At 42.9% G+C, this 26,267-nt stretch overlaps 2 protein-coding genes across 2 annotated transcripts; both read left to right on the forward strand.

Annotated features, from left to right (window-relative positions):
• Nucleotides 1-3,010: 3,010 nt before the first annotated feature.
• Nucleotides 3,011-17,654, forward strand: LOC118390961 (uncharacterized). Its single transcript, XM_035781841.2, has 11 exons — nt 3,011-3,072; nt 3,214-3,375; nt 3,574-3,716; nt 4,581-4,802; nt 4,959-5,064; nt 12,382-12,590; nt 13,424-13,576; nt 13,878-13,980; nt 14,201-14,240; nt 14,407-14,488; nt 14,816-17,654. The coding sequence occupies exons 1-11, from the start codon at nt 3,011-3,013 to the stop codon at nt 14,947-14,949; spliced, it is 1,416 nt and encodes a 471-aa protein (XP_035637734.2). The 3' UTR covers nt 14,950-17,654.
• Nucleotides 17,655-20,336: 2,682 nt separating this feature from the next.
• LOC118390963 (histone H3.3A) lies at nt 20,337-25,868 on the forward strand. The gene is made up of 4 exons (XM_035781842.2): nt 20,337-20,496; nt 23,493-23,635; nt 24,088-24,241; nt 24,377-25,868. Exons 2-4 carry the CDS (start codon nt 23,508-23,510, stop codon nt 24,503-24,505), a joined length of 411 nt encoding a protein of 136 aa, XP_035637735.1. The 5' UTR covers nt 20,337-20,496; nt 23,493-23,507; the 3' UTR covers nt 24,506-25,868.
• Nucleotides 25,869-26,267: the final 399 nt, after the last annotated feature.

A 26,267-nucleotide genomic window follows, 5' to 3' on the forward strand; every position in this document is an offset into this window, starting at 1 on the left:
CAAAGTTATGGCAAAATGGCTTAAGGACAACAAAGTCAAGGTATTGGAGTGGCCATCATAAAGCCCTGACCTCAATCCTACAGAAAATTTGTGAGCAGAACTGAGAAAGCATGTGCGAGCAAGGAGGCCTACAAACCTGACTCAGTTACACCAGCTCTGTCAGAAGGAATGTGCCAAATTCACCCAACTTATTGTGGGAAGCTTGTTCAAGGCTACCCAAAACGATGATGATGAAAGAAATAAAAGCTGAAATAAATCATCCTCTCTACTATTATTCTGACATTTCATTCTTAAAATAAAGTGGTGATCCTAACTGACCTAAAACAGGGAATTTTGTTACTAGGATTAAATGTCAGGAATTGTGAAACTGATCAACTCTAAGTGTTAATTTGCAGAGAGCACAGTCTTCTGAAATCTATTGACATTTGCAGACCCTGCAGTCTAATTCTGATTTTATTACCACAAGTAATGTGATAGGCCTGTGCAGTTTACAGAATGACTTGACTTGAGCACTCTTTCCTAGAAGCCATATAATTGATTGATGTCATAATAATGTCATAACAGGTGACAGCTGATAGTTATTTTACAAGTTGGCTGGTGTTTTACCAAACAAATTAGCTGAACCACACATTGGTTTTGTGTCATCATGATTGTTGAGATAATTGTCAAGACACTAGCTGTCATGAATGTTATTGACATATGATATGCGTTATGTAGCCCCTTTTGACGGAGTGCTTTCCAAACAGCTAGAAGTCAGTGTTATTTCGGGCAGACCAGTGGATTGGGTTAAAGAGGGTCTGTTATCTTAACAGGACAGGAAGTTGGTGGGCTGTGTCTAAAAACACTTACACTCTAGACATAGGGCTACTGTCACCAACATCTAGTACCATTGACCACTGATACAATATCCTACAGAACACACTAGTAGAGAAATGCATTTGGTGGGCTATGATGAATGTTGAGGGACTGTCATGTTATGTAATTTAATGTCATGGAACTCAGTGGGTCACTGCTGACTTTGCTGACCATGATCTTCAATACAATAGTGTTGTGCTACTGATAGGGGTAGGAATAGGACCATCTAGTGGCCACAGAGTGTACAGAGAGAAAAAATAGAGTCTTGTTCAAGGTCAAACCCTGAGACAGGGGCTTCAGTTTGGTTTGGCAGGGTATGCTGACATACCCTAGCTCAAGACCAAAAAATGTAAAAGTAGGCTATAAAAATGTAGACTAAAATCATTCCAATCTCGATTAAATCGCTCGGAGAGAAGCTGTCAGCCTGCGCCCCTTTCTCTCACTTTAAGAAAGCAGGGCGCAGAAACAATGCCAGACAGTTTGCTTTGCTGGTCAGGCATGTATTGCTTTGAATTTGAACTCAGCCAGCTGTTTTATGCACTGGTTACTTTCACATTGATGTTGGCATAGGTGGCACATCCAATAGGCTAGGAGAAGGTAAGCTTCCCCTAAAGTACATTTTATTAAATGTACCAAAATTAGCTATATCAATTCAAAATGAGCTATATCATTCAAAATACTAGACCAGAGAACATGATTTGGCCACAGAGAATCATTAGCTTTAGATTGTTTTAAGTGTGCAATTTGGGCAGTGTGTGAAGCATATGGTCTAAAAAATAACTGATTGTTGAGTTGCAGCGGTCACTGAAAGGCAGTTAAATAGGCCAATTGCAATATTTTACAATACAATCGTAAGAAAAACAATGTTTAGAAAGCAAATGGCTATTGCTGAAAAGAGAAGACAAAGAAAATACTCTAATCTGTCCCCCAATTGACACCAGCATAGAGGGATTGAGTTACATTATTATCCTAAATTATGACTATGTGATCTACTCATCACATTAGGAATAATAGCCCATCTTAAATTAGTATAGTAATGTGATGATAGATGTATGCAATCATTTATTATAAAGATGCAATTTTACAGTGAAAAAATTGCTTCTCCGAACTTGAAACTCAAGTGCCGCGCCTATGGATATCGGCATTTGAAGTCGACCTTGTTGTGACTTGATAGCTGTATTATGCATCTACACTGAACAAAAATATAAACGCAACATGTAAAGTGTTGGTCCCATGTTTCATCAGCTAAAATAAAATATCCCAGAAATGTTCCATACGGACAAAAAAGCTTATTTCTCCCAAATGTTGTGTAGAAATGTATTTACATCCCTGTTAGTGAGCATTTCTCAATTGCCAAGATAATACATCAACCGCATGATCATTACACAGGTGCACCTTGTGCTGGGGACACTAGTAGTTTTGTCACACAACACAATGCCACAGATGTCTTAAGTTTTGAGGGAGCTTGCAATTGGCATGCTGACTGCAGGAAGGTCCACTTGAGCTGTTGCCAGAGAATGTAATGTTAATTTCTCTACGATAAGCCGCTCCAATATAATTTTAGAGAGTTTGGCAGCACGTTCAACCGGACTCACAAACGCAGACCACGTACGTGTATGGCGTTCTGTGGGCGAGCGGTTTGCTGATGTCAACATTGTGGACAGAGTGCCCCATGGTGGCAGTGGGGTTATGGTATGCGCAGGTATAAGCTACAGACAACGAATGGCAATTTGAATGCACAAAAATATTGTGACGAGATCCTGAGTGTCACAACTTCCGCCGGAGTCGGTCCCTCTCCTTGTTTGGGCGGTGTTCGGCGGTCGACGTCACCGACCTTCTAGCCATCACTGATCCATTTTTCATTTTCCATTGGTTTTGTCTTGTATTCCTTCACACCTGGTTCCAATCCCATCAATTACATGTTGTGTATTTAACCCTCTGTTTCCCCTCATGTCCTTGTCAGAGATTGTTTTGTTTGTATGTGATGTGCTATTTAGTGTTGGTATGCGACGGGTTTTGCACCCACTTTGTTATTTTGTACATTTTGGTTGTTTGGTCAGCATTTATTAAACAACTCCGTTCATACCAAGTTTGTTCTCCTGCGCCTGACTTCCCTGCTACCAACACGCACCCCTTACAGAATCTCCAACCCCCTATGGAGTCAGCAGGAGAAGGTACCCCGGTCATGGAGGTGAAGGAGCGCGTCCAGGAGCATGCGTTAATGCTTTACCATCTGTGCGCCGCCATGGATCGCGTTGTCCAGATAATGGACCGCTGGGAGAGACAGGGAGTTCTTCCAGCGCCTCCACCAGCACAACCGGGGTCTATCCTGAGCGCCCCTTTCCTGCCTGAACCCAGTGGGATCCGTCTCTCCATGCCACAGGAGTACGACGGCAGTGCTGCCAACTGCCAGGGATTCCTCCTCCAACTAAACCTCTATCTGGCCACGGTTCACCCAGCTCCATCGGACTGTGAGAGGGTGTCCGCCCTCCTCACATGCCTCACCGGGAAAGCCCTGGAGTGGGACAACACCTTGTGGAGAGAGGGAGATGCGGCGTTGGACCATTTTGAGGAGTTCACCCGCCGTTTCCGGGCAGTCTTCGACCACCCGCCCGAGGACAGAGCAGCGGGTGAGCGCCTCTACCATCTGAGGCAGGAGACGAGGAGCGCCCAGGAGTTTGCCCTGGAGTTTAGGACCCTGGCGGGATGGAACAACAGGGCCCTGATCGACCACTACAGTCTGCGCGAGGACGTCCGTCGGGAGCTGGCCTGCAGAGACGCCACCCTCACTTTCGACCAGCTGGTGGACCTGTCCATCTGGCTTGACAACTTACTGGCTACTCGCGAACGTCCAGATCGGGGTCTGGTGGTTCCATCCGCTTGTGCACCATCTGTGGCCCGAGGCAGCAGGCAGGGCACTCTGGCGTCACCCCAGTTGAGCCGGCACCATTCTCACCCAGAGTCCTCTGTTGCACATATGTTTGTCTGTCACTTTTCCTGAGTTGTCCCCGCATTCCCAGCATAAGGCGCTCGTAGATTTAGGCGCGGCTGGGAATTTAAATGATAGAGCGTTAGCTCATAGTTAAGGGACCCCCATTGTTCCCGTGGATGTGCCCTTCCCCGTTCACGCCTTAGATAGTCAACCATTAGGGTCAGGGTTAATTAGGGAGGTCACCACTCCTTTGGGCATGGTGACGCAGGGGAGTCACACAGAGAAAATTAGTATTTTCCTTATTGAATCTCCTGCGTTTCCCGTAGTGCTGGGCCTACCCTGGTTAGCTTGTCATAACCCCACTGTTTCTTGGCCACAGAGGACTCTCACGGGGTGGTCGTGCTCAGGTAGGTGTTTAGGGGTTTCCATTCGTGCTACTACGGTGGATAGTCCAGACCAGGTGCGCATTCCCCCTGAATATGCCAATTTGGCTCTTGCCTTCTCTAAAAAGAAGGCGACTCAATTACAACTTCATCGACGGGCCAATTGTGCGATAGATCTCCTGGTAGACGCTGCACTTCCCAGGAGTCACCTGTATCCACTCTCACAGGCAGAGACGGAGGCTATAGAAACATATGTCTCCGAATCCCTGCGTCAGGGGTACATTAGGTCTTTCACTTCACCCGTCCCCTCAAGTTTATTTTTTGTGAAGGAGGGAGGTCTGCATCCGTGTATTGACTACCTGGTCTAAATCAGATCATGGTGAGGTATAGTTACCCGCTACCGCTCATAGCCACAGTGATAGAGTCAATGCACGGGGCACGCTTCTTCACCAAACTAGATCTCAGGGGTGCATACAATCTGGTGTGTATCCGAGAGGGAGACGAATGGAAGACGGCTTTCAGTACCACCTCTGGGCACTATGAGTACTTTGTCATGCCGTACGGGTTTATGAATGCGCCATCAGTCTTCCAAGCTTTTGTAGACAAGATTATCAGGGACCTGCACGGGCAGGGTATAGTGGTGTATATTGATGACATTTTGATATACTCCGCTACACGCGCCAAGCATGTGTCCCTGGTGCACAAAGTGCTTGGTCGCCTGTTGGAGCATGACCTGTACGTCAAGGCTGAGAAATGCCTGTTCTTCCAACAATCTGTCTCATTCCTAGGGTATCGCATTTCCACGTCAGGGGTGGAGATAGAGAGTGACCACATTGCAGCTGTGCGTAATTGGCCGAATCCCACCACGGTTAAGGTGGTGCAGCGATTCTTAGGGTTTGCCAACTACTACCGGAGGTTTATCCAGGGTTTTGGTCAGGTAGCGCCCGGTGCGCTTGCAGTGGACAGCTGAGGCGGACAGGGCTCCTGAGGGCTTTGTTTACCTCGGCTCCCGTGCTGGTCCATCCGGATCCCTCTTTGGCGTTAATAGTGGAGGTGGACGAGTCCGAGGCTAGGATAGGAGCTGTGCTCTCTCAGCGCTCGGTACGCCACGGAAGCTCCGCCCTTTTGTGACTTCTTCTCAAAGAAGCTCAGCCCGGCGGAGCGAAACTATGATGTGGGGGACCGGGAGTTGTTGGCTGTCGTCAAGGCCCTGAAAGCATGGAGACATTGGCTTGAGGGGGCTAGACACCCCTTTCTCATCTGGACTGACCACCGCAATCTGGAGTACATCCGGGCGGTGAGGAGACTGAACCCTCGCCAGGCAAGGTGGGCCATGTTTTTCACCCATTTTGTGTTTACTTACAGACCAGGCTCCCAGAATGTTAAGGCAGACGCATTGTCCCGGCTGTATGACAGAGAGGAGCGGCCCATGGATCCCACTCCCATACTCCCCGCCTCTTGTTTGGTTGAGCCAGTAGTGTGGGAGCTGGACGTGGACATTGAGCGGGCGTCACTTGCAGAGCCCACTCCCCCTCTATGTCCAGCTGGGCGTCTGTATGTTCCGTCTGCAGTCCACGATTGGCTGATCTATTGGGCCCATACGTCACCCTCTGGTCATCCTGGGATCGGTCAAACGGTGCGCTGTCTTAGTGGGAAGTTCATTATACCAAGTTCGTTCTCCTGCGCCTGACTTCTCTGCCACCAACACGCACCCCTTACACTGAGGCCCATTGTGAGGCCCATTTTTTAAGGTATCTGTGACCAACATATCTGTATTCCCAGTAATGTGAAATCTATAGATTAGTGCAAAATGAAAATGTAAAAAATCCCTGTCTTAGGTCAGATAGGATCACCACTTTATTTTGAGAATGTGAAATGTCAGAATAATAGTGGAGAGAATGATTTATTTAAACTTTTATTTCATTGATCACATTCCCAGTAGGTCAGAAGTTAACATACACTCAAGTAGTATTTGGTAGCATTGCCTTTAAATTGTTTAACTTGGGTCAAATATTTTGGGTAGCCTTCCACAAGCTTCCCACAATAAGTTGGGTGAATTTTGGCCCATTCCTCCTGACAGAGCTGGTGTAACTGAGTCAAGTTTCTAGGCCTCCTTGCTTGCAGACCCTTTTTCTATGGGATTGAGGTCAGGGCTTTGTGATGGCCACTCCAATACCTTGACTTTGTTGTCCTTAAGCCATTTTGCCACAACTTTGTAAGTATGATTGGGGTAATTGTCCATTTGGAAGACACATTTGCGACCAAGCTTTAACTTCCTTACTGAAGTGCACCAGCCCCTCCTGCAGCAAAGCACCCCCACAACATGATGCTGCCACCCCCGTGCTTCACGGTTGGGATGGTGTTCTTCGGCTTGCGAGCATCACCCCTTTTCCTCCAAACATAACACTGGTCATTATGGCCAAACAGTTCTATTTTTGTTTCATCAGACCAGATGACATTTCTCCAAAAAGTATGATATGTGTCCCCATGTGCAGTTGTAAACCGTAGTCTGGCTTTTATATTGCGGTTTTGTAGCAGTGGCTTCTTCCTTGCTGAGCGGCCTTTCACGTTGTGTCGATATAGGACTCGTTTTACTGTGGATATAGACACTGTCCTTTGCTGTTGTTCTGGGATTGATTTGCACTTTTCGCACCAAAGTACATTCATCTCTAGGAAATATAACGTGTATCCTTCCTAAGCAGTATAATGGCTCCGTGGTCCCATGGTGTTTAGACTTGCGTACCATTGTTTGTACAAATGAACGTGGTACCTTCAAGCATTTGGAAATTGCCCCCAAGGATGAACCAGACTTGTGGAGGTCTACCATTTTTTTCTGAGGCTGATTTCTTTTGATTTTCCCATGATGTCAAGCAAAGAGGCACTGAGTTTGAAGGTCAGCCTTGAAATACATCCACAGGAACATATCCAATTGACTCAAATGATGTCAATGAGCCTATCAGAAGCTTCTAAAGCCATAACATCCCTTTCTGGAATTTTCCAAGCTGTTTAAAGCCACAGTCAACTTAGTGTATGTAAACTTCTGACTCACTGGAATTGTGATACTGTGAAATAATCTGTCTGTAAACAATTGTAGGAAAAATTACTTGTGTCATGCACAAAGTAGATGTCCTAACCGACTTAAACAATTTAAAGTCAATGCTATCAAATACTAATCGCGTGTATGTAAACTTCTGACCCACTGGGACTGTGATGAAAGAAATAAAAGCAGAAATAAATCATTCTCTCTACTATTTTTCTGACATTTCACATTCTTAATTCAAAGTTGTGATCCTAACTGACCTCAGGCAGGGAATTTTTACTAGGATTGCAAGACTGAGTTGAAATGTATTTGGCTAAGGTGTATGTAAACTTCGACTTCAACTGTAGACTGTTCTCTCTGCTACCATACGGCAAGCAGTACCGGAGCATCAAGTCTAGGTCCAAAAGGCTTCTTTAACAGCTTCTAACCCTAAGCCATAAGACTCCTGAACAGCCCCCCTGCTCCCTCTTTTACGCTGCTGCTACTCTCTGATTATTATCTATGCATAGTCACTTTAGTTCTACCTCATGTACATATTACCTCAATTACCTCGACTAAACTGTGCCTTCGCACATTGACTCTGTACTGGTAACCCCTGTATATAGCCTCCACATTGACTCTGTACTGGTAACCCCTGTATATAGCCTCCACATTGACTCTGTACTGGTAACCCCTGCATATAGCCTCCACATTGACTCTGTACCGGTACCCCCTGTATATAGCCTCCACATTGACTCTGTACCAGTACCCCCTGTATATAGCCTCCACATTGACTCTGTACCAGTACCCCCTGTATATAGCCTCCACATTGACTCTGTACCAGTACCCCCTGTATATAGCCTCCACATTGACTCTGTACCAGTACCCCCTGTATATAGCCTCCACATTGACTCTGTACCAGTACCCCCTGTATATAGCCTCCACATTGACTCTGTACCAGTACCCCCTGTATATAGCCTCCACATTGACTCTGTACCAGTACCCCCTGTATATAGCCTCCACATTGACTCTGTACCAGTACCCCTGTATATAGCCTCCACATTGACTCTGTACCAGTACCCCCTGTATATAGCCTCCACATTGACTCTGTACCAGTACCCCTGTATATAGCCTCCACATTGACTCTGTACCAGTACCCCTGTATATAGCATCCACATTGACTCTGTACCAGTACCCCTGTATATATCCTCCACATTGACTCTGTGCCAGTACCCCCTGTATATAGCCTCCACATTGACTCTGTACCAGTACCCCCTGTATATAGCCTCCACATTGACTCTGTGCCAGTACCCCTGTATATAGCCTCCACATTGACTCTGTACCAGTACCCCTGTATATAGCCTCCACATTGACTCTGTACCAGTACCCCCTGTATATAGCCTCCACATTGACTCTGTACCAGTACCCCTGTATATAGCCTCCACATTGACTCTGTGCCAGTACCCCTGTATATAGCCTCCACATTGACTCTGTACCAGTACCCCCTGTATATAGCCTCCACATTGACTCTGTACCAGTACCCCTGTATATAGCCTCCACATTGACTCTGTACCAGTACCCCTGTATATAGCCTCCACATTGACTCTGTACCAGTACCCCTGTATATAGCCTCCACATTGACTCTGTACCAGTACCCCCTGTATATAGCCTCCACATTGACTCTGTACCAGTACCCCTGTATATAGCCTCCACATTGACTCTGTACCAGTACCCCTGTATATAGCCTCCACATTGACTCTGTACCAGTACCCCCTTTATATAACCTCCACATTGACTCTGTACCAGTACCCCCTGTATATAGCCTCCACATTGACTCTGTACCAGTACCCCTGTATATAGCCTCCACATTGACTCTGTACCAGTACCCCTGTATATAGCCTCCACATTGACTCTGTACCAGTACCCCTGTATATAGCCTCCACATTGACTCTGTACCAGTACCCCCTGTATATAGCCTCCACATTGACTCTGTACCAGTACCCCTGTATATAGCCTCCACATTGACTCTGTACCAGTACCCCTGTATATAGCCTCCACATTGACTCTGTACCAGTACCCCTGTATATAGCCTCCACATTGACTCTGTACCAGTACCCCCTGTATATAGCCTCCACATTGACTCTGTACCAGTACCCCCTGTATATAGCCTCCACATTGACTCTGTACCAGTACCCCCTGTATATAGCCTCCACACTGACTCTGTACCAGTACCCCCTGTATATAGCCTCCACATTGACTCTGTACCAGTACCCCTGTATATAGCCTCCACATTGACTCTGTACCAGTACCCCTGTATATAGCCTCCACATTGACTCTGTACCAGTACCCCTGTATATAGCCTCCACATTGACTCTGTACCAGTACCCCCTGTATATAGCCTCCACACTGACTCTGTACCAGTACCCCTGTATATAGCCTCCACATTGACTCTGTACCAGTACCCCCTGTATATAGCCTCCACATTGACTCTGTACCAGTACCCCCTGTATATAGCCTCCACATTGACTCTGTACCAGTACCCCTGTATATAGCCTCCACATTGACTCTGTACCGTACCCCTGTATATAGCCTCCACATTGACTCTGTACCAGTACCCCTGTATATAGCATCCACATTGACTCTGTACCAGTACCCCTGTATATAGCCTCCACATTGACTCTGTACCAGTACCCCTGTATATAGCCTCCACATTGACTCTGTACCAGTACCCCTGTATATAGCCTCCACATTGACTCTGTACCAGTACCCCTGTATATAGCCTCCACATTGACTCTGTACCAGTACCCCTGTATATAGCCTCCACATTGACTCTGTACCAGTACCCCTGTATATAGCCTCCACATTGACTCTGTACCAGTACCCCCTGTATATAGCCTCCACATTGACTCTGTACCAGTACCCCTGTATATAGCCTCCACATTGACTCTGTACCAGTACCCCTGTATATAGCCTCCACATTGACTCTGTACCAGTACCCCTGTATATAGCCTCCACATTGACTCTGTACCAGTACCCCTGTATATAGCCTCCACATTGACTCTGTACCAGTACCCCTGTATATAGCCTCCACATTGACTCTGTACCAGTACCCCTGTATATAGCCTCCACATTGACTCTGTACCAGTACCCCTGTATATAGCCTCCACATTGACTCTGTACCAGTACCCCCTGTATATAGCCTCCACATTGACTCTGTACCAGTACCCCTGTATATAGCCTCCACATTGACTCTGTACCAGTACCCCTGTATATAGCCTCCACATTGACTCTGTACCAGTACCCCTGTATATAGCCTCCACATTGACTCTGTACCAGTACCCCTGTATATAGCCTCCACATTGACTCTGTACCAGTACCCCTGTATATAGCCTCCACATTGACTCTGTACCAGTACCCCTGTATATAGCCTCCACATTGACTCTGTACCAGTACCCCCTGTATATAGCCTCCACATTGACTCTGTACCAGTACCCCTGTATATATCCTCCACATTGACTCTGTACCAGTACCCCTGTATATAGCCTCCACATTGACTCTGTACCAGTACCCCTGTATATAGCCTCCACATTGACTCTGTACCAGTACCCCTGTATATAGCCTCCACATTGACTCTGTACCAGTACCCCTGTATATAGCCTCCACATTGACTCTGTACCAGTACCCCTGTATATAGCATCCACATTGACTCTGTACCAGTACCCCTGTATATAGCCTCCACATTGACTCTGTACCAGTACCCCTGTATATAGCATCCACATTGACTCTGTACCAGTACCCCCTGTATATAGCCTCCACATTGACTCTGTGCCAGTACCCCCTGTATATAGCCTCCACATTGACTCTGTACCAGTACCCCCTGTATATAGCCTCCACATTGACTCTGTACCAGTACCCACCTTTCTACACATTTTTCTTAATTGCATTGTTGGTTAAAGGGCTTGTAAGAAAGCATTTCACTGTAAGGTTGTATTTACCTGTTGTATTTGGCACATGTGACAAATACAATTTTATTTGATATGTGCTTGTTTTTGCTGTTCTCCAAATAGCATTTTAGAGTTTTTAAATAGTGTAGGAATGTAATAAATGAGCTTCAACTTCCAGAAAATTCCTTGCAGTACATGAGCTTCAACTTCCCAAAATTCCCAGTTCCACCATGGCAGGGATGGACTATGTTATAGAGACATTCATTGTGTTATATTACTGTATGATTAGTAATAATGAATCAATAAATACCTAATGTATGTATACTTCTATAAATACAGTTACTGATATTGTTTCGTACTTCAATAAATACAGTTATTGATATTGTTTTGCAATTTCTAATTGGCTATATCCAGATCATTCTAACCATCTCAAACACAAACCCTCTATATAAACACACTGACCTGAGGCAGTGTCCATGATACAGGCAACAGAAATGAGGTCATCATTATACCTCCATGGGATTGGCTCACTTGGACAGAATAGACAGTCTTCTAGTAAAGGTTTAAAATAGAGCCAAGGTGATTCCCTACTGAATCAATCTGATACGCCTTAGCATTTCCACTGGGTTCAACATCATATAATTGGCATCATGACTTCTTTCTCAGCAGACCCACATTTCTGCTTGTGAAAATACTTGGACAGCTTTCATAATGATATTACAACAGTGACTCAAGAATACTCAGGTCACAAGTGCATCTGAGCTAAAACAGGAAGCAGAAATGGACTGGCCATAGGGCAGTTTGAGAAAATGCCAGATGGGCTGGTCAAACTTTAGCCCAGTGGTCCGGTCAAAAAAAAAATTATGCAGAAGGACCACTATTTGGCTAATAATGGGGGTTTAAGGAAAAACGGTTCTCAGTGACCCAAAGAAACTGTAACAGTTATCTAATTCATGCAGGGATTAAGGTGTGTTAGCGTGGTATGCCCTTTTCACTACACATTATCAACATATGCAGTAGTCCAATAACCCTAGTTCCTAAAGGCAGATGAGATGATACATAAAATATAAATAGAGGCAAAGCAGAGTAAATAGAGGAGGAAGAAGAGGAGGTGGAGGAGACAGGAAGTGAGAACATTCCAGTCCGAGAGGGAAGAGGTAGATGAGTCAGGAGAAAGGGTGTGGCCAATCCAGGCCCACTAATCCCAAATGATCTAGTTTAGCCCCTGTCTCCGCCCCTCGCTCTCAGATTAGACGTGTGGGCCAGAATCAAAATAAAGGCACCGTATGTCCCTCTGTCTCTCTGCAGACAGCTCCTCAACCAAGAACAAACTCTCAACATACACAGGACAAACACTCCTGTCACAAACATATTATTTGGGGTGAGGAATTGTGTTGTGGACAGCTCACTGACCGTACCCATGGCTCTACTGAAGTCAGGCTGGCTCTGGAGACAGAGTGAGTACTGTAGCTTCAATGTCTCTCGAATAATGTCATGTAGTCTAACCTAGTGTCTACATGTTTTGGTCTTGGATACAGCCTTAGCCTTTACAGGTACTATCTTTACCAAGTATAGACCTCAACGGCTCAACAAAGCATAAGAAGTTGTGTGGGGCACTGGTACAAGAGTGATATCAGCACTATATAGTACACTTTGAAAGACAGGTTAAGTGGCGTGTGAGGTCTGTAGAAATCTTTTCTCCCATTCGCAGTCTATGCCACTCACTCCAAAAACTGTTCTCCCATGTTCTTAAGACTGTTGATGCCATCAAGATCGATTGATTTGGACTTTTAAATAAGATCAGAATCATTCTAGAAGGTGAATGTTACGATGGTTATGAAATTCCAATCCTCACTCTACTTGTGCAGCCTGGCCATAATCTAATGAGCGTTAGCGAATCAGTGACTCACACAGACAGGCCACAAGCCAACCACAACCGCTGGAGAAAAACAACAACGGATTTAGAACTTCAACCATATAAATAAAAAACACTTCAAATGGCTGTAGGTCTACCCACTACAGAATCATTGACTAAAATGGGTATGTGCTGAATTGAGACAGAATATGGCTGACGGTGCATTTCAGTTAATGTGAATAAATGAAATAGATGGAGCATTTCAGTATGTGGATAAACTAAATACAAGTATACACAGTTGTCAAATTCGACCTGACCGATTGAAAACTAGACATCATAAACTAACCCCAAATCTACTCTACTCCACTTCACAATCCATCTCCCCCTCCCTCTCTCCTTTCCTCCCTCCCTCTCTTCCTTACTTACTTCCTTCAGCCTCTATCCTAAAACACTGGAAGCTGAATTGGTGTGACCTGTGGATCGATGGAACCCTGGCCTTCTACAAGACGGACAGTAGGCGAGAATTTGAGCACCGAGTGGGCCTCAAGACCAGCTGTGTGAGTGTCAAGTCTGGCCTGGAGTGTGCAGGTGAGGAGGGAGTGTATGGAAAGATTGGGGTTATTCCCTGGGCTTATAGTGCACTACTTTTGACCAGAGTTTCTTGAGACATGCTGTATTCTTTATTACAGAAAGAACGTGGAGTCCAAATATCTTTATTGACCTACAAAAGATTTGTGCCTTTGCTGTGGACCCAAATAAAGCCTTGAAATGTACAGTGTCCATATTAGACTGACACAACACCAGTTTATACTGAGGCTGTCCTAATATGGACACCCTAATAATGTGTGTGTAAGTGTGTGTAACCCTATCTGTCTCTGTTGTTGTGCAGGTATCTCTCCCCCAGAGAACCACCCCAGGGAAAACCTGGTGGTGGTGCAGCTTAGAGACAGTACCACAGTGATCCTGTGTGCCAACAGTGAGGACGAGGCACTGTGAGTCTGTATTCTTTCTCTTTCCCTCACACACACACACACACACACACACACACACACACACACACACACACACACACACACACACACACACACACACACACACACACACACGCACACACACTCCCTCGGTTTTACAGTACACATTCTTTATTTCTCTCTCACTCTCTCTCGAATTCTCCCTTCCTTTCTTTCTCATTTTCTCATTCTGTTTTGGCAGAGCGTGGAAATTGACAATTCTAGAGGTGAGACGAAACCCAGTAAGTAACCCATTATATTTTTACAACGTGCACCACTGAGTACTGTATCAATATATCCCATATCCATATACCCATAGCATACAGTATATGATCAATGTTTATTGGGATGCTCAGAGGACAGTCTTGTTTTATCCCTAGCCTTATCTTATCTTCTCATCCTTTTCAGTTTGTGTATGACCCGTATAACGACTCCTACCCGTCCGTCCCAATGGACGGCCACAACACCATCTACCTGGCTCCTGGATCAGGTAAAGACAACACAGCCGAGCTCTGGGTCATATTCATTACTGCACACCGTAGCAAAACGTTTTGCAATAAAAAACAAGTTCAGGTAGTCCCTCCCTGTTTCAGTCCGTTTTCTTCCGTTTGGTGCCTAGTGAATACGACTGATGTCAGCAAGTAAACAGTGTGAATCTAGCAATCCTTTCCAAGACTCCCTGAAATCAGTTGTTGAGAAAACTATCCTGGTTATATCAAATCCTAAAATTCTGATAAAACACACTCATATATTCACCTATGCTCCTGTATACAGTAGTACGCCATATATTAAGCATCTTACCCTCCATGTCTCTCAGGTACCCACCACATACTGATCCAGAGAGACCCGTACGATGGCATAGGAGAACAGGTGGCACTGGGGCTACTGGCGGGCATGGCGGCAGGCGCCGCTATGCGCTCCTTTCTCTGGATGCCCTTCTTTTTCTGCTGATATAGAAGGCCTCTATAAGCAGGGAGACACGGCTGGGAAACGCCCAGGCTCATATATGTAGTAGTGCTGCTGTAGGCATCACTCCTGAAAGTCTTATTTTCTTGTCATCCTTGAGTAAAAGTAATGATACCTTAATAGAAAAGGACTCAAGTAAAAGCGAAAGTCACCCAGGAAAATACTACTTAAGAAAAAGTCTAAAAGTATTTGGTTTTAAATTTAATTAAGTATCTAAAGTAAAAGTAAATGTATACATTATTTCAAATTCCTTATATTAAGCAAACCAGACTGCACAATTAAAAATATATATTTTATGGATAGCCAGGGGCACACTCCAAAAAATAAATAGTAAAGTACAGGTACTCCAAAACACTACTTAAGTAATACTTTAAAGTATTTTTACTTAAGTACTTTAGACCACTGCCGTTGCAGAATATGGGTGCCCGTGTGTGTGTTTCTGTCTGTGTGTGTGTATGTGTGTATCATCATTTGTTGTACATTTGTTCTTAATTGACATAACCTAAATTCACACAGCATATTTAGTAGGAATGTACAGTACCCGTCAAAAGTTCAGACACATCTACTCATTCCAGGTTTTTACTTTATTTTTACTATTTTCTACGTTGTGGAATAATAGTGAAGACATCAAAACTATGAAATAGCACATATGGAATCATGTAGTAACCAGAAAAGTGTTAAACAAATCAAAATATATTGTATATTTGAGATTCTTCAAATTAGCCACCCTTTGCCTGGATGACAGCATTGCATACTCTTGTCATTCTCTCAACCAGCTTCATGAGGTAGTCACCTGGAATGCATTTCAATTAACAAGTATGCCTTGTTATAAGTTCATTTGTGGAATTTCTTTCCTTCTTAATGCTTTTGAACCAATCAGTTGTGTTGTGACAAGGTAAGGGTGGTATCCAGAAGGAATCCCTATTTGATAAAAGACCAAGTCCATATTATGGCAAGAACAGCTCTAATAAAGAGAAACAACAGTCCATCATTCCTTTAAGACATGGTCAGTCAATGACGAAAAGTTTCTTCAAGTTTCTTCAAGTGCAATCGCAAAAACCATCAAGCGCTATGTTGAAACTGGCTCTCTCATGAGGACCGCAACAGGAAAGGAAGACCCAGAGTGTCACGCCCTGACCTTAGAGATCCTTTATTCTCTATTTTCGTGAGTTCGAGGTGTGACTAGGGTGGGCTTTCTAGTTTCTTTATTTCTAGGTTGGCTTGGTATGGTTCCCAATCAGAGGCAGCTGTCTATTGTTGTCTCTGATTGGGGATCATATTTAGGCAGCTTTTTCCCACTTGTTTGTGTATAGTTGCCTTGAGCACTGCATAGCGTCAAGTTCTTTTTGTTCTTTATTGTTTTTTTGTCGGTTCACGTGATAAAGATGATGAACTCAAACCACGCTGCATTTTGGTCCGATTCTTACAACAACGTTCGTGACACAGAGTTACCTCTGCTGCAGAGGATACGTTCATTAGAGTTAACTGCACCTCAGATTGCAGCCCAAATAAATGCTTCACAGAGTTCAACTAACAGACACATCTCAACGTCAACTGTTCAGAGGAGACAGCGAGAATCAGGCCTTCATGGTCGAATTGCTTAGAAGAAACCACTACTAAAGGACACCAATAAGAAGAAGAGACTTGCTTGGGCAAAGAAATAATGTCAATGGACATTAGACCGGTGGAAATCTGTCCTTTAGTCTGAATCCAAATTTGAGATTTTGGTTACAACCGCCGTGTCTTTATGAGACACAGAGTAGGTGAACGGATGATCTCTGCATGTGTGGTTCCCATCGTGAAGCACGGAGGAGTAGGTGGGATGGTGTTGGTGTGCTTGCTGGTGACACTGTGATTTATTTAGAATTCAAGGCACACATAACCAGCATGGCTACCAAAGCATTCTGCAGTGATACGCCATCCCATCTGGTTTTTGCTTAGTGGGACTAACATTTGTTTTTCAACAGGACAATGACCCAAACCAGGCTATGTAAGGGCTATTTGACCAAGAAGGAGAGTGACGGATTGCTGCATCAGATGACCTGGCCTCCACAATCACCTGACCTCAACCCAATTGAGATGGTTTGGGATGACTTGGACCGCAGAGCGAAGAGAAAGCAGCCAACAAGTGCTCAGCATATGTGGGAACTCCTTTAAGACTTTTGGAAAAGCATTCCTTATGAAGCTGGTTGAGAGAATGCCAAGAGTGTGCAAATGTGTCATCAAGGCAAAGGGTGGCTACTTTGAATAATCAAAAATATTCAAAATATTTTGATTTATTAACACTTTTTTGGTTACTACTGTACATGATTCCATGTGTGCTATTTCATAGTTGTGATGTCTTCACTATTATTCCACAATGTAGAAAATAGTCAAAAATAAGGAAAAACCCTTGAATGAGTAGGTGTGTCCAAACTTTTGACTGGTACTCTATATGAAACGTATACGTTATGCAACATATATGAAAAAGAGAAATGACCCGACCTGCATATTCAGCTGCTTGAGGTTTATGGCACCCCACAGAACCCTTGACTGCAATACTTTTTTAACTTGAAACATTGAGGTGCAAACGCTGATTACATGTATTAACCTTAGATCCTTTACTTAATTTCAGGTACAGTTTTCCATTCACTATGTTTGAGTGCAATGATGCTGTTACTTTCAAATTGAATAAAATAGTTTCAAAACCATGGCTATGAAAATGTATCTAAGATGACAGAATACTTACTTGCATAATTGTAATATAAGGCTTTCATGAGAGTGCATCACTGTTGCCTGTATTCAGCCTGTCTGGTGATGGTGTCCCACATTCCTTCATCTTCTTGGCTTTTCCTCCGTGTCTCTTTAGGGTAGTAGCAGTTTCTTTTATGATATAAAGCATAGAGAAATATGTATCAAATACACTCCCCTACTTATATATTTGGACAGTGAAGTTAAAACGTTTCATGGATCTCTATACTACAGCATTTTGGATTTCAGACCAAATGTTTTATATGAGGCGACAGTACAGAATGTCACCTTTTATTTGAGGGTATTTTCATATATATCTGTTTTATAGTTTAGAAATGAATGCACTTTATGTATCTCACATTTGAAGGTGTCATAAGTATTTGAACAAAGTGCATTAAATGTAGTCCAAAGTTTGGTATTTGGTCACATATTCCTAGCATGCAATGACTAAATCAAGCTTGTGACTCTACAAACTGTTGGAAGCATTTGCATTTGGTTTTGGTTGTTTCGGATTATGTTGTGCCCAATAGAAATGTACAGTAAATAATGCATTGGGTGATTTTGGAGTCAATTTTATTGTAAATAAGAATATAATATGTTTCTGAACACTTCTACATTAATGTGAATGCTACAATGATTACAGATAATCATTAATTACTAATGATGAGTGAGAAAGTTACAGACTCAACAAAGATCATGCTCCCATCATTGCGTGATAGGAATATCGGGCCAAATACTAAACTTTTGACTAAATGTAATATACTATAAGTGAATTTCTCCAAATACTTACAATATGACACCTTCAAATGGGGACTATATACATAAAAGGCTTTCATTTCTACGGTAAAACAAATATGTAAGAAAATACCCTCAAATAAAAGGTGACATTTTGTACTGTAGCCATTGTATCATATCCAAAATGCTGAGAGAGCTGAATTAAAAGGTTTAGCTTCACTGTCCAAATAAATACATAGGGGAATAAATGTATAATTTATTAGACATCAGTTGTAGCCTACACACTTGTCAATCAATCTATGTTGATGTAGTTTATCTCCAAAACAATATTCACATGATGATGGTGAACTTCAGAGAAGCAGAAGCAAACCATAGCACTAGAGGGAGACAGAGCACATGAAACCAACATCTAATGGTTTGCTCCTAGCAGAATTTTTCTAGCCTAAGCGAATGTCTGTGCCTCGCATACTCCCCTAAAAGACCTTCACTTGAAATATTATAAACAAGAGGCAATATCACTGTTTGTTACAAATATTTACAAATATTTTAAAACTGAATTCAATAGCCTATTAAACTCTGCTTGTTCATGTGGTTTTTAGCATCGAGTCATAAATCAAGTCTGACCCTTCTACACCATGCCTTTCCACCATAAAAAATAAACCATCCTACAAAATCAAGTGTTGTTTTTTGTTTGAATTAAATGTCAGTGGTAACAACTTCTTAATAACACTGTAATTCAGATTCATTCATTCAGATTTAATTCCGATTCATCACACACAATGGGAAGGGTGTTGTAAAGCAGACCTACAGTAAGGCAAATTAACATAATTATTTACTTAATCTCTAAACGATAAAATTATATTTTTTATCAAGCTCTCAAATCAGCCATGATTAATCAACAAAACCTTAAATTATCCTTGATTTTCGCTTTAAATGTCCATGACACTCACTTTGATGGTCAATGACACCAGTCTGTGCCTCTCTTCCCAGATTGTGTGGTTGTTTTGTTAGGGTTGCGTCAATTCGAATCTGGGATCTGGATAAGTATGACACTGAGTCACCGATTATATACTATGTCTTTTTTATTTGCTAAGCAATAAGTGGTAAATGCAATTTTCGTATATACGGGCTCTCTGTCCCACCTCGCAGGGCAAAACAGAGAACTTACTTGTTCCTGACAAAGATATTATAAATATACTCTTACAGAGGTAGTTCCTGCTTCCGAGCCGGCCTGTCAGAATAGAGACTGGGCGTGGTTTAGACTCACCTAGCCTATCGTTGATTGTTGGCGCAGAGGCTGGTCCCAGCCCCCTAAGCGCTTCAGCGGTCAGTCGTTGTAGCCGTGTAGAATATACTGTTATCAGGCACCTGGCTCTTGTTATCTAACAAAAGACTGTTTGTTCTCTCAACACTACGTTCTGAATGTGCCCCCAACTCATTGCACAGGTCTTGTCTTCATATTATTCTGTATTTTTCCATCATGAAAAAGGCCCATGGCCCTGAAACTGCTAACAATGTCTCAAGTCAGCAATGTTGCATAACACATACATCCACACAAGCCAACAGCAGATAATATTCAATCACATATATGGTAACTGCTATATTGCATAACACAGAATCCTCATAGTTTTGAATATCTTGTATTTGCTTAATAAATTGTTAGCAAACTTGTATACGCCAGCTGATGCCTTATTGCATAATATAGGCCTACGTACATGTTTTAGCCTACAAATAAATGTAGGCTGTTGCAGTGAAAGAGGAGACTACCTTCTTTCACGTCTAATTGATTGAGCACTTTAGGGTATTTCTTGTTATATTACTTCACATTGATAGACAATTCACTAGAAAACAATGCAAATGTTCCTTTCAGGGAAAGATTCAATCATCAGAAAACGGTGTTTACAAAAATGAAACACGTTGCATTATGGGAGTAGAATGATTGACACGGCAGCCATTTTCCTGCTGAACGCCGTGTTCCCACCATTGTGTGAGAGATAGTAAATACTGAAACTGCTAGACAACCATAACATTTATTTCCTTGCGAAAAAACATTTATAGTCACGTCAGGTAAGTGGCATATTTTAGCATGTTGTTTTGTCTGAAACACTTAACCACATTTTTATATAAGTTTTATATTGATTAAACTTATTTTTATTTCAAAATATCCTTCCATTCCGTCGGTGTAGAAATGGAAAAGCGACTGCCGCGATGCCAGAGGCTTTCTACTTCCACTGGCGGAAGCAGATATAAAATTCTGATCCAATTTCATGTATAGTTTTACTTCGCTTGTACGGTGTGAACAAACATTCACATACAACTCAAAGCAACTTTTTGGATAGCTACAGTTGTCTACTTTGATGTTTTAATACTCGTAGTCCTGATTTTTGATTTGTTTTTATTAGATTTTTCTAAGTTCATGTTCCGCTCTTTGCCAGTACATTGGTAGACTTTATTCGATTGCCTCTTCATTTGCGGCCATAATCTTGCGGTTAGAGGCGGCACAATGGTTTGTGGACCCATCCCTACGTTCTAAGTAGTGTATCTTGATTGGTCGACAGCGAGAAAAATGCCCACTGGATTGGATGTTTTTCCGATAGGCGATCTGCATACTAGTTTGATTGGTTGGGCAGTATCCGAGTGTTCACGGGTAGGATACTGGCCCAGAGAAATAGATTTCCATGACTGGCCCACTGTTGCTGTATCGCATTGCAGCTGTTCAGCAAAATAGAAAGTTGTCATAACAGAGTAGTACTCCAGATGGAACCATTTCAGTCATCATTTCTCCATAATAGCAACATACTAGTTAGTCTGATTAATAGTTAGTCTGATTAATCAGGCTGTAATACACAATAAATTGGTATATAAACTTGAGACATTTGTTTGCAAAAATCGGCTAAATATCCCTTACAAGCCAGAATGTTTTAATGAATTTACATTTACAATTACTATACCTGTTGTACGTATGGTTTGGCCTTTTGCTGCTCAAAATTTCAGACAAAATATCCACGGGAAAGTATTGTTTAGCTGACTTTAAGAGAGAGCTTGTAGGTTGTTCTGAAATTATTCAGACGCCTTGACTTTTTCCACATTTTGTTACGTTGCAGCCTTATTCTAAAATGGATTAAATAAGCCCTCATCAATCTACACACAATACCCCATAATGACAAAGCGAGAATGTATTTTTAGACATTTTTGCAAATGTATTAGAAATAGAAAAACCGATACCTTAAGTATTCAGACCCTTTGCTATGAGACTCGAAATTAAGTTCAGGTGCATCCTGTTTCTATTGATAATCCTTGAGATGTTTCTACAACTTAATTGGAGTCCACCTGTAGTACATTAAATTGATTGGACATGATTTGGAAAGGCACACACCTGTCTATATAAGGTCCCACAGTTGACAGTGCATGTCAGAGCAAAAACCAAGCTGTGAGGTTGAAAAAATTGTCTGGAGAGTGCTGAGACAGGATTGTGGCAAGGCACAGATCTGGGGAATGGTAACAAACATGTCTGCAGCATTAAAGGTCCCCAAGAACACAGTGGCCTCCATCATTCTTAAATGGAAGACATTTGGAACCACCAAGACTTCCTAGAGCTGGCTCCAATACAAAACAATATTCTCTGCTCTGAGGAAACCAAGATTGAACTCTTTGGCCTGAATACCAAGCGTCACGTCTGGAAGAAACCTTGCACCATCCCTACAGTAAAGCATGGTGGTGGCAGCATTCTGCTGTGGGGATGTTTTTCCAGTGTCGGGGACAGGGAAGCTACTCAGGATCGAGGGAAAGATAAACGGAACAAAATGCAGAGAGATCCTTGATGAAAACCTGTTCCAGAGCGCTCAGGACCTCAGACTGAGGCAATGGTTCACCTTCCAACAGGACAACGACCCTAAACACAGAGCCAAGACAACGCAGGAGTGGCTACGGGATAAGCCTCTGAATGTCTTGTCTTGTATGTCGTGGTTGTTGTCGCAAAGATTCAAAGTTCCACAAAAGTATTTAAATGATATGTAAATAGTTTATGATTATTGAATTCCATCATGTCCTTCTGTAGCTCAGTTGGTAGAGCATGGCGCTTGTAACGCCAGGGTAGTGGGTTCGATCCCCGGGACCACCCATACGTAGAATGTATGCACACATGACTGTAAGTCGCTTTGGATAAAAGCGTCTGCTAAATGGCATTTATTATTATTATTAATGTCCTTGAGTGGACCAGACAGAGCCCAGACTTGAACCCGATCGAACATCTCTGGAGAGACCTGACAGAGCTTGAGAGGATCTGCAAAGAAGAATTGGAGAAACTCCCCAAATACAGGTGTGCTAAGCTTGTAGCGTCATACCAAAAAAACACTCAAGGCTGTAATCGCTGCCAAAGGTGATTCAACAAAGTACTGAGTGTAGGGTCTACATACTTATGTAAATGTTTATTTATTTATATATTTATTTTTGTTATTGCAAATTTGCAAAAATTCCTAAACATTTTTTTGAGGAAAAAATTTGGAAAAAGTCAAGGGGTCTGAATACTTTGCGAACGTGCCCTATATTTGTTTGGGACCTAGGTAAAGTTAGTTTTATATATATTTTTCCATCAGTAGCTATTGAAGCAAGCATGACATGACATGACAAAGAAAATGGTATATTCTGAATCAGGGGAAGATGGAGAACAATCTTTTTTTAAATTTCCAATATAAAACAAACTGCCTAGGTACTGAACCATATACCAGCTCTCTAAAAAGTCAGGTTAGCAATACTTTGCTATGGATGTTTTTTCTCATTTTGAGTAGCAGAAGGACAAACCGCACAGACAACTTGTACAGTAAGTTTAAATGTAATCTTATTTAACATTCTGGCTCGCAAGGAACATTTACAAGATTTTCCACACAAATGTATCGGGCTGTATATTCCAATGAATTGTGTATTAGTCTGATTAATCAGACTAGTACGTTTAACACTTGGGAAAATTATATTTCAATATATTTGCAACTCACAGAATGTGTATAACAGAGCGTTGTTGACACATATTCAACATGTTTCCAATGTGGTTTTTCCTGTCTTTCAAGTATAACTAACTCGTCATGGCTCGTACCAAGCAGACCGCCCGTAAATCCACTGGAGGAAAGGCTCCACGTAAGCAGCTGGCCACCAAGGCTGCCCGCAAGAGTGCGCCGTCCACCGGTGGGGTCAAGAAGCCCCATCGTTACAGGTAAAGCATCGGATCACCCCTAGAAATAACAGTTTGTGTTCACCCTTGAAAGTACATGTGGATACAGCCCTATTATGACATGTAGAGCTTGTGTGAAACCACACAGGTGCTACCAATCCATATTGTTATGGAAATGACTTGACAATCATAAGTCCCCATATGTCTGAAATGCCACCCTATTTCCTATATAGTGCACTACTTTTGACCAGGACACAGGAAATAGGGGGCCATTTCAGACGCAGACACTGTTTTCAATTAGCCGTTCAACAAGCCTTATAACTAAGCAGTGACTGCTGGTAAACGGTCGTCACCATTCAGTGTTTACCATGGCCAGACACGACCAGGGCAGTAGCATTCAGCATGGGGATATGAGCAGTGAATAACTATATTAAAAGAGAAAAGAATATAATTACTTTTCCCCCCTAGTCATACTGACAGTGTGTTGTTTCCAGGCCCGGCACTGTGGCCCTGCGTGAGATCCGTCGGTACCAGAAGTCCACTGAGCTGCTTATCCGCAAGCTGCCCTTCCAGCGCCTGGTGAGGGAGATTGCTCAGGACTTCAAGACCGACCTGCGCTTTCAGAGCGCCGCCATCGGAGCACTTCAGGTCAGTGGCTGTGTGTGAGTGAAGCTCTGTTCCTCCTAACCCAGATCATGTCCTAATTGGCCTATACACATCTCAAAATTAATTTTTGTGCTGACTCACTGTTCACCATGTGTGTGAAAATCATTCTGTCTGCAGGAGGCGAGCGAGGCATACCTGGTGGGTCTGTTTGAGGACACCAACCTGTGCGCCATCCATGCCAAGCGTGTCACCATCATGCCCAAAGACATCCAGCTGGCACGCCGCATCCGTGGAGAGCGTGCTTAGATGCCGCCCTTTCTTTTCTCCAATGCTCCATTCTCTTTTTTCTTTACCTCTAACTGTCCTCACCTTCACTCTCTCGTTCCCCCCGCCCTTCCATCTCACTCCTCAGCCCCCTCTCGCTGTATTCTTCTTGGTAGACTTTAGAGTAACGGTGATTATGATGAGATAGAAATGTGTCTGAAAAGTCTCGTCTCTCATAGTTTTTGTCTTCAGCAGATGCTTTAGGGTATCTTTTTTGTGCATGTAGTAGGAGTCGCTGATCAGACAAATACGCACACATGCTTAGAACCATGCATCCTCAGCTCTCCTACAACAAAACTACTCTGATTGACCAGGGGAGATATCAGGCATGTGTGTGTTTTGCGACAGGTTTCTGCAACACTCACACACACAGGGGGGGCAGACCAGAGTGGTGTCGCCCGGGGCTAGTCTGCTTAAGGGGAGTGGCAACTTCCACAGCAGGGTGCTACTTAAACTAACCCCAGGGCCTCTGCACTGTCTGCCCACCTCCCATTCTCACCCACTTCCTGCTCCATCCTCTACACCTGATCTGGGGTACTCTCCCCATGCACCCTCATGCCCACCACAGCCACACCCCTTCCCCGCCTACTCCTCTGATCCCTATCCAGCCCTTCCACACTCTCCTGCCCCTCTAAATTGATGGTTGGGGGGTTGTTGTCTGTGGAGCGCCCTTAGTCTGTTGGTGTGAGAGCTCTGATCAGCCAAGCAAATTGTATTCAAATGAGTATGGCTACTTCATTTTTAAAATTATTATTACTATCATTGTGGATATGTTGTCTTTAAAATATATATATAATTCATACATATATTTTCTTTTTACAACTGCCAGAGATGTCAAAATAGGAACAAGGGGAAAAAAGTGATTGATGTTTTAAGACATAGGAAACTCTTGTTTTTACAGAATTATTTTCAAACCAATCAGGAAGAGCTCTGTTTCATAAGCGAGCTCCTGTTCCAATGGCAGCCACACGGGGCCGATATATACCAGCCCCCTTCCTATTTTGTTTTTCTCACTATCAGTGTCATTATCCATGATGCTACTCTCAATCTCTTTACCTGATCTCTGTCTCTTAAGATGAGCATTAGTTGTCACACCTGTAAAAATGCTACTTTGTAGTAGCAAGAGTTACTCTGCACGTTTGGGTTCTTTTCTGTTGCTCTCACGTCTCTAGCTCTGACCATAGAATCTGTCCGTTTCCTCAATTTGTGATACACAATATAACCTCATGTTTGTTTTCTTATATTTTTTCTTATTCCTCCAGATTTTCAGATGTTTAAATAAGCTGATGTTTGTATTTTCCAAATTTCTCATATTATGGTGGTAATAAATAGATATCCAAATGGGTGTCTTAATCTGTTTCCTTTTCTACAAATGTTTCGCTCTTTACTTGTTGTGTGCGTAGTTTATAAGAGATGTAGGATTCTGGTGAGCTACCTATTTTGATTTGAAAGAAAATGACTTATAAATGCAACTAGATTACCGATGGGAACCTTTGGATGGGGGTGGGGGCCATCAAAAATCTAAAGTCATTGAGGGGCTGGGGTTGTTCACGTGTCTATACCCACATGTGCATCATGCAATTCTACTAATTTTGCTATGGGGCAGAGAGGAAATAACTGTTTTGGAGCTAATTTCCAGTGATTCTAGTTAAATAAAAACAATCCATGTGGAAACCCTTGGCTGATAATTCAACCATGATTACTAAATTTAGATACCTGGCCGCTTGACTTATTTACCAATCTA

This window comes from Oncorhynchus keta, chromosome 12 (assembly GCF_023373465.1).
Source record: "Oncorhynchus keta strain PuntledgeMale-10-30-2019 chromosome 12, Oket_V2, whole genome shotgun sequence".
Lineage (NCBI taxonomy): Eukaryota > Metazoa > Chordata > Actinopteri > Salmoniformes > Salmonidae > Oncorhynchus > Oncorhynchus keta.